Raw genomic sequence first — 9,761 nt, 5'->3', positions numbered from 1 at the left:
TTATTAGTTTTATTTATCACACAAAAAGGCACTATTACACTATCCGACAAACTTAGCAAACATGTCAATTTTGTGAACGAACGCACGCAACCTTTGCCTTCGTCATTTCATTTCCATAGCTTAGTTTTTAGAGGTTATAAAAGTAAAAAGGTCTCTTGTCTTGTTTCCACCATGTTTCTACAGCGGATGTAGAGTAGAGGTGTTGTTAGATTTACATTAAATAAGAAGTGGCGATTTAAAACTTCATCATGAGTTATTCAAAATTTGATTTGACTTTTAAGATAGGTCAATATTTGGACCGTCACCTTGTGTTTCCTTTATTGGAGTTTTTGGCTGCTAAAGAGGTTGGTTTTCGTCATCAAAACATTAATTCATCAATATTGTATTTATTGCAATCTTAATAGTATTTCCGATGACATATAGTGCCAGAAATATGTTTAATTACTGCACAGTCATTACTAAACTGATTTCCTGTAGGCGGTCCAGGCCGTAATAGGAGCATTCAACCATTCGCCTGTAATGTAGAGGCAGACCATCACCGGTAGCAATCGCTTACAACAACTTATATCATTACAAGCTGCACAGTACTAGTACTCCTTAGTTCTTCTTACTTGCTGATGTAATGTTTTAATCTGAATTGCTAAAAGCAAATTCTTCCAGTGAGAGATGTCCTTCCTAAACATAATTTAATCTTCTGCAAGGTATAATAATAATTATGTTTTTATTTACCACCTGTACTTAAACCTGCCCTCCAAAATTTCAGACCTATGATCAGTCAGAGCTTCTGCAAGCTAAACTGGAGATATTGAGCAAAACTAACATGATTGATTATGTTATTGACATAAGGAGAATGCTCTATCCTGATGAGGACACACCAGAGGTACACTTCATTTATTAATCTTTACCATTAAAATTAATTGATGCCATTTTTATTTGTTTTACTAGCTGTTACCTGCTACTTTATCTGTATCCTGTGAAGATCTTATTATCACATAAACAATACACCCTACAAACAAACAGGCAGACACACAAAACTAGCAGTTGCCTTTTTCCCAACTTTGTCAATGCACCAAGGGAATCTCATACTTTCTCTGAGTAAAAATAGTGTTTTATCAAACAGGGATAGTGTAGCTATTTGTTGGTGATAAAAAGAGAGAGACTTATTTGGCTCCATAAGTACCACCACCTTACAATAATAAAATAGACTAGACTAAAATTAGCACTAAAACTATGTTACTTGGTGACACGTCAGGATACCAAAAAGGGTCTCCACTCAGCATGTGTTGCTGCACATTATGTGCAGTAATGCTGGTTTTCTGTGGAGCCCAAAGTACAAACTAAGAAAGTTTACCTCTTTATTACATTAATATAGTCTAGCCTTAGTTTTATCTGCAATGAGGTCTAACCAAGATTTTAGTGATAGCCAAAAAAGTAGCCAGGTAGTGAGATTTAGTGACAAAAGAGAGTATGGATTATAATATATTTCTATATTTTAGGAAATCAAGTCCCGCAGAGGTGTTGTTTTATCTCAACTTCAAGAGCTCCAAGATGCAGTTGAGCCAGTGCTGAGGCTCATGCAGCGTGATGATGTCATGAAAACTGTAGAAACCATGAGGGATCCCAAAACTCTTATTAGTTATTTAACAACTAATAAAGAATTTGAGGTACACTCTTATCTTATTACATGGACTAGCCTTCATCTGCGGTTTTTCTCACTTAAACTATTGATCTGTCAGTTGAATCGAATTTCCGAAATGTAACTAAATCCCCATGAGAATTAAAAAAAAAAACTTGTTGCTCCTCATATAAATTGAATGAAGAATACCCTGGGCGAAATTCATATCTCTAGACTTAGCAATTTACATATTGTGTAAATCCTGATTCTACAGGAATATTGAAATAAAAAGTAACCTATGTGATATCTTAGAGATCAAGCTATTTGTGTATCAAATTTCATACAAATCTGTCCAGCTGCAGTAACTCGAACACAAGCCTTGCCTTATGAATGTGAGAAAAACAACCTTCTTATTTTCAGTTTAAAATCGAAATGATTGACAGCATGTACCGCCTGGCGAAATACCGCTATGAGTGTGGTAACTATGTGGAGTCTGCATCCTACTTATACTTCTGTCAGCTGGTCATGTCTCCTACTGATAAGGTAAGCAATAACTCTGATTTAAATTCTTGTCAGTAAAAAAATTGCTCAGTGAGTCACTCAATTAGTTTTATATTATTTAGTTGTTGTGCTATGTTTGCTAGTGTGTGTTTAAGAATTGACCAGAAAATAAAACTTATAACTCTCTTTATTAATTAAAAACTAAAAGAAACAGTAGCCTTGCAGTCAAAAAACATTTAGATCTATGATTACTCTATATCTATATAATACCTATTATCAATTAATGGTCTGTAAAATTTTCCAGTCCATGCACATTTCCATCTTCCAACATGTTGTAGACAATGTGGTCCTTTTGGTTCATATCCTGTAAAATCAACAAACTAGTTAGGTACTAAAAGTTTTATAATTGGGTGCACACATTGAAAGCAAGATTACTTACAATTTGCATGTTGTTATCATAGCGGGGATGATAGTGGTTCCTGTGACTGTGAAGTTGAGAAACAGAAGGGAACCATTGGGCACACAATTCACACTGATATACTAATATGCCAAGTGTCTTTATAAGACTTTGATTGCGATGGGTTTTAGTCATGAAATGATTGACTTTATACCTGAGAGAAATAAAGCATCAATTACTAATAATTTTAAATAATACTAAAGACAAGCCAGTCAGACCAAGGTAAAGTAAGTAAAGGTAGTTTGTGTCCTATTCTTTCTTCAAGAACTGAAGGAGAGACCTTTTGTTAAAGTTCAATATTTCTCACCTGTGAGCATATAACTGCTCATAGTGCCGGAACTTACGGTCACAAGCATTGCAAAGTAGAAGCTTAGGCAGATAAAACATATAACATGTTTTTAGCCAAGGACACAAAAGCCAATGCTGTTCAGCTGTCTTGTAAGATATAAAGGCCATTTCGCAAGCATTACATTCATAGTTATTAGCAGTAGTATGTGTCTTTGCATGTCTCAGTAAGCGAGGTATGCTTGTGAAAACTTTCTCACAGAATTCACATTGCAATAGTGAGGATGTTTTGATTTCTCTGACACAATCCATATTGTTGGATTGGCAGCACTGGGCAGCATGCTGAATTGCCACATTTTGATGTGGCCACACCTGAAAGCATTCTATGCAAGTCCATACAACCTGCCATCTTGGCTGAACATCCATTATTGAATGCCTTGTGGAATAGTGCCTTCTTAGTCCAGTTTCATACACAAAACATTTGCCACATGTATTACATGGATAAGACCGAATAGTCTTTGGGCAAGCAATATCTAGATTCTCCTTTTTTTTGGTATAATTTAGGGTTCTGTTCAACATGTGAATATTCTCCATGATACGAGCATTATTTTCTTTGACCCTCTCCAAACTATATTCTAGTGGACTAACAGCATGTTTTGCATTACTAGAATACATGTAATGATCTTCATAAACATTTTTATTGGCATTAACATCCTGTGTATTTGTAGTACTAGCATTGTCCATGACTATACCCTGCTGAAGATGTGATGACTGTGGTTGAAAACTCTGCGTAGTATCACTGTGGCCAATGTCACTGTAGTTGTAGATGTTTTGCAGTGATTTGAAGACAGTGTTGTCAGATACATCAACAAACCTACTTTCATCTCCATTAGTTTGTAAAAAACTGGTTGAGTCACTGAATGGTAGCTCTTCAAAATTGTTAATCTGTAATCCCTCCACCACTTTCGCACACGAGTCTAAATTAAAATATCCATACTCTTGCCCTGAAACTATTTTCACTACCAAATGCGACGATTTGGAGTTGGCCTTTTTCGAATTTTGTGATTCGCCATCCAACCAGTCACCGAATGTAGTCTGGTCATCTTCAATCGTGACATTCAAATATTTAAAGTTAACATCTGTTTCATATTTCTGAACTACCAATTTTGCTGACATCTTTGCGAATATGACTGAGCTGACGGATATGACTGTGACGTGATTGACAGTTGCTTTTTTTTTCTTTATGGAACTAAATTTTAGAAGGAGTTTTAATATCGAAATTATGTAATAAAACTTTTTGTGTTTTTAGAATTACTTGTCAGTGCTGTGGGGTAAGCTGGCCAGTGAGATATTGGTGCAAAACTGGGACGGTGCACTAGACGATCTGACGAAGCTCCGCGAATTCATTGACAACGGCGCGGGCGGTGCGGCCGCCACCAACATGCAGGCGCTGCAACAGCGCACCTGGCTGGTGCACTGGTCACTTTTCGTTTTCTTCAATCACGTCAAGGGGCGCGATCTCATCATTGAGATGTTCTTGTACAAGCCACTGTAAGTTTCATTATCATATTATTAAATACGAAAGTATCGATCTAATGATAGTTTTCATAATTTTCTCTTCAATACTATCAATAGTATCAATAGTTTAAGCATTAGTAGACAGCAATAATATCGATACTATCGATTGTATTGGACAAAAAGAGACATCAATGGTATCAATAGGCTTATTATAGATAGTGTGGCCTTTTTACCCGACTGCCCGAAGGAGGGTTATTCCGATGAAAGCTTTGATTGCAAACTATCGATTTTTCGGCAACACTAATTACTACCATTAGAGACTGTGCCGCCCCACTCCTTTTCTGAATGTGTGTACAAGATGACACTATCTCGCTCTACTAACTCCTCTGGTGCAAATTTAACGCAACATTTAGTTCTCGTAATATCTTCCCTGAATATCTAGACTTGGTAGAAATGAAATATGTACCTAACTAATGGCTATATCTCTCAATCTCATTTATCTATGTCTACATATCTACATATAACCTGTTGTTTTTAGGGATAAGTTATTTGCTGGTTCTTGTGGGTTGTTCCAAATAATAAAGTGGCTTGTACTTGACTCCGTTTTATTACTAACAGAGAAACACATGTTAGTATCCAGTGGCAATCCTGTGTCCCTGCAAGTTATATCTCCATTTTTGCCACAATGATGAATATAAGTAACGAAATATTGTTTTCTTAAATTGTGTTTGTTATTGAAACATAATGAGTTGATGCAAATCCGCTTCTCCTGAGGACATTATAGTATGAACTGACTGACTAACAACACTGACTACGGCAATGTGCTTTGTCGTAGTCAATAATCACTAACGAATACTGACAATGTGACAACAAAAGTATACAACCGAGGGAACTCCATACAACATAAACGAAAAGTGTTGCCTACTGCAAATAAAAGTTATGCGCAATGCAATCGAGGGTTTCCCTGTAATATGTAAACGGTTGCCAACTTGGAAGATTTTAATTCTATAGTTTTTATTAATTGACAAACCAATGTTACCTAACGCGTTATTCGTACCCCCCTCCCCCCCTGATTCGCAACGAAACGTTTTTTAATTCTGTGAAGTAACGCAATAAATAAACATACAAGAATTGCTTGTTTAATTATTGACCGACATTAACATATTACTTTTTTTTTATTAAGGTACTTGAACGCCATCCAAACGATGTGCCCGCACATCATGCGCTACTTGGCCACCGCAGTCATCATCAACAGATCGCGTAGAAATGCCCTCAAGGATCTTGTTAAAGTAATCCAACAGGAAGCTTACACATACAGGTAAAAAAACATGACTGATTGTATAAATCTGGTTTACATTGTTCTGGTAGCATTATATTGCCGGGCCGTTGGACTAACGACTTACAAGATATCGATCTAGCGCCACCTACCTAATTCAATTGGACTGATTTCACTAGAATAATATTGTAAACTGGGTTTTACAATATTTTTTATACTGGCAGGCTAAGCTACCATAGGAATCAGTCCAACAAATCAATTTGTTTTTGTTTTAGGGACCCCATTACAGAGTTCATTGAACATCTGTATGTGAACTTCGACTTCGAGGCGGCGCGCCGGAAATTAAATCAGTGCCAAGCAGTTCTGCTGACAGACTTTTTCCTGATTGCCTGTTTGGAGGAGTTCGTCGAGAACGCCCGGCTGATGATCTTCGAAACGTTCTGTCGCATCCACCAAGTTATCAGTATTGGGTAAATATTTACGAATGCACAGAGCAATACTTAAATTATGGTCAAATAAATCCGACCGGATGGCCAAGTGGTTAGAGAACCTGACTACGAAGCTTGAGGTCCCGTGGGGTTTGATTCCCAGCCAAGGCAGATATTTGCATGAATAATGCAAATGTTTATTCTTGAGTTTTGGATGCTTAGTTATGTATTATTTTATTACACGAATACGAATAACATTTCATCCATCCATCCCAGCCTATATACGTCCCACTGCTGGGCACAGGCCTCCTCTCAGAACAAGAGGGCTTGGGCCATAGTTCCCACGCGGGCCCAGTGCGGATTGGCAACTTCACACGCACCATTGAATTGCTTCGCAGGTTTGTGCAGGTTTCCTCGCGATGTTTTCCTTCACCGCAAAGCTCATGGAAAATGTCAAACGTAACGTCCGCACATGAATTTCGAAAAACTCAAGAGGTGCAAGCCGGGGTTTGAACCCACGACCCTCTGCTTGAGAGGCGATAGGTCAAACCACTAGGCCACCACAAATAACATGAAATTGAAAATTAATTAATTAAAAAAGTAAAATAAAAGTACAGTAGTAAAAGTAATAACTAAACTATAACTAGGTAAAAATTGTAAAAGATCCCCCCGCGGCATGGAACCAAAGATGCTGGCAGCATTTCCTCGCTGTATAGCAATGCTGATACGTTGTGCGAGGAAGCTGCCAACTCTTCTGTCCCCTGTGGTATCCGAAAGTCGTTTTGACAATTCTTTATAGAGGATTTTTGCGCTGTGCCCCACGGGACCTAAGGTCTCAACCCCGAATGGGACAAAGTTGTATTCAGGGCCGAGACCTTTGTATTTGTTTACCTTCAGTTTTTCCGCCGCCTCTGCTGCTGCACCAGCTTGATTATGTATTTAATTATGTATTTATCTATATAAGTATGTTATTCCGTTGCCTAGTATACATAGTACAAGCTTTGCTTAGTTTGGGACTAGGTCAATGAGGGCTATCGCGTATGAATTCGCCACTAGAGGCGCTAGTGTAGCGTGAGGTCTCCGAAATGTCAAATCTCATAGTTTTTGGGTGAGCTACGCGGGTTTATTTATAATTAAAATCATTTTGTGAATATTTTGCAATATCTGAAATTAATTATAGCAAATATACGTTCCGGGGCAATGAATGTCTGTGTTTTGAGACAGTTTTGTCTTTCGGAAACCTTTGTCCTCCCTTTTTTCCGAACAAAACGGGGACTATGCAACACTGGCATGCTCGATATTTTAATGGTATGGTTTTAAGGTGTATTAAATCTGATTTTAATCTAAACTTTGTTTTCATGCCCGTAATAACAGACTTTGAAAGCCATACTTAAAACCTCACGCAACAGTGCGCCATCTAGTGAGACAAAAAACGATAGCCCTCATTGGTGTCAAGTTTCCCATATATTTATTTATTTAGAATTAAGTTTGCCGTAACTTATAAATATGTACAGTGGAGCGTCGATTATCCGAACGTCGGTCAACCGAACGACCGCTTATCCGAACTGCTACGTACGTCCGGCGCGCGGCCGGATTTATTGATAAATTTTACCCTCGATAAAAACAATTTAACTGTCAGATTTTACGCAATCGACAATCAATGTTGCCGCTTCGTGCGCGTTGGCATTTGTTTTTTTTTTCTGCTCACTGTTCGATATTTATTCGAAAAAGACCTGGCAACACTGCGTCCGACCCGCGCGTACCTACCGTTTCCCCTCTCCCGTCACCCGTACTACAGTGCTCGCGCACTTGTCGCGACTTTTTAATTGTACTCGTGAAACTCGTGTGTCACTTCCAAGTACCCGCTAGTCGATAAACTAAATTTTGCCGCGTTAAAGTACTCTCGATTTAAAACTCGATTATCCGAAAATACCGGTTTTCCGAACACCCATGTCCCCCAACAATTAGTTTGGATAATCGACGCTCCACTGGATTTGCAAGTAAGACTATTTTTATTTCAGGCTTTTCTATTTATATTTTTTTATTACTGGACTATGATGATATCTCGTACCAAATTTAAAGTCTATCCAATTTTAGAAAGGGGAATTTTATCATACACAAATAAATTCTCAAATATTGCTCATGTTCTTAGGGTTCCGTAATCAAATCACGCCGATAAAATGATAGATATTAAAGCATGATTTTGAAAATCCTGTAAGTATATGTAAAGTGTAATGTTTTTCAATCACACATGCGTTTGGAAAATATTAACCAAGTTGCAATATGCAATATTTTATTTTAATAAATACGTATGTATGTATGTATGAAAAAAAAATAACTATTTTTGATTTTCCACAGCATGTTGGCCGAGAACTTGAACATGCAACCAGATGAGGCTGAATGCTGGATCGTAAACCTCATCCGTAATGCCCGACTTGATGCCAAGATCGACTCGAAGTTGGGTCACGTGGTGATGGGCGCACAACCGCTCTCGCCCTACCAACAACTAGTCGAGAGAATTGACTCACTCGCCGTGCGATCGGAAGCACTTACCTCGTTAGTCGAGCGCAAACACAAAGCCCGTAATCAAGACGTAAGTTCAATTGACATACTCAAAAAGCAACACTTGACATGCCTTCTCACGAGAACTTACTATCCCTTCATAATAATTGATTATTGCGCTAAACCTACAGTAAACAATTATTTTATTTATCGTTCCAAGTTTGAGTTTTGTATGTTTAACATGCTCGGCCCCGGCAACTATCCACGAAGCTCTTATGCTATGCCTATGCATATTCCACAGCAGTCACTTCTATGCCACTGACACGTATACGTGTCACAGACGTAATACGTTCCGGTGTCTGTGACTTTTTAGGTCTTACTCCTGTACCAGTGACACATATGTCATGGCAAAATAATTCGTACCTCCTAAAGGCTAGCATAGCGTAAGGGCTTAGCGGAACGTTGTCGGAGCCGAATGCGATCGACTAATCTGTCACGCTAGGCATAGCGCATATCCCACAGCAGTCTCAAATACGTGTCACTGGCATAGGAGTAAGAAATAAAAAGTCAGACGTTGTGTCACTAGGGCCGAACGTGTTAAGCCGCATTTAAAGAAAGAAAGAAATAAATACATTTATTCACAACACAGCAATAGACAACACTACACAAGACACAACACAAGCCGTCACAACACACTGCATCAGATAAATGTGAATGCAACCATATAAAATGTATGAAACTGATACCGTTCTGATGAGTCGCGTACGATAGAACAACAGATAAATGTGAATATGGCTTTAATCGAGATAGAACGAAAAGTAAAGGAGGTCCCCATACAAAAAAAGTTGTTTCTGTTTTATTTCTATAATAAAAGTATTTTTGCCTCTGACCTCTCATCTCCTCGTCTCTGAACCCTCGGTGCACGAACTCTACTCGCACTTAGCCGCTTTTTTCATTTGGGCGTTATTATATGTGTTATATTTTGTTGCAGATCCGTTGGGGTGCCCAAGAATTCTAAGTTATCTGTTTCATCAGTTTTACCACTTGCAGATATTGGTCACACAGCTCATTCCAGCTAATGTTTTGGATCACGCAATTTATAATAAATAAATAATAAATACATACAGTGAGTTTTTTATTTCTCACAAGTCTTTTTTTCCACTTCAGTATTATGTTTTC

General features: G+C 38.1%; 2 protein-coding genes across 2 annotated transcripts; one reads left to right on the top strand and one right to left on the bottom strand.

Annotated features, from left to right (window-relative positions):
- Positions 1–147: 147 nt before the first annotated feature.
- Positions 148–9,708, top strand: eIF3e (eukaryotic translation initiation factor 3 subunit e). Its single transcript, XM_074101166.1, has 9 exons — positions 148–344; positions 764–880; positions 1,497–1,664; positions 2,036–2,158; positions 4,168–4,409; positions 5,560–5,694; positions 5,928–6,122; positions 8,439–8,673; positions 9,574–9,708. The coding sequence occupies exons 1-9, from the start codon at positions 249–251 to the stop codon at positions 9,598–9,600; spliced, it is 1,338 nt and encodes a 445-aa protein (XP_073957267.1). The 5' UTR covers positions 148–248; the 3' UTR covers positions 9,601–9,708.
- Positions 2,166–4,160, bottom strand: LOC141437701 (uncharacterized). The gene is made up of 3 exons (XM_074101163.1): positions 2,881–4,160; positions 2,556–2,727; positions 2,166–2,480 (listed from the first exon to the last, which is right to left on the bottom strand). The coding sequence occupies exons 1-3, from the start codon at positions 4,032–4,034 to the stop codon at positions 2,397–2,399; spliced, it is 1,410 nt and encodes a 469-aa protein (XP_073957264.1). The 5' UTR covers positions 4,035–4,160; the 3' UTR covers positions 2,166–2,396.
- Positions 9,709–9,761: the final 53 nt, after the last annotated feature.

The sequence above is a fragment of the Choristoneura fumiferana genome, chromosome 18 (genome assembly GCF_025370935.1).
Source record: "Choristoneura fumiferana chromosome 18, NRCan_CFum_1, whole genome shotgun sequence".
Classification (NCBI taxonomy): domain Eukaryota; kingdom Metazoa; phylum Arthropoda; class Insecta; order Lepidoptera; family Tortricidae; genus Choristoneura; species Choristoneura fumiferana.
This window is presented reverse-complemented; position numbering and strand designations above follow the sequence as displayed.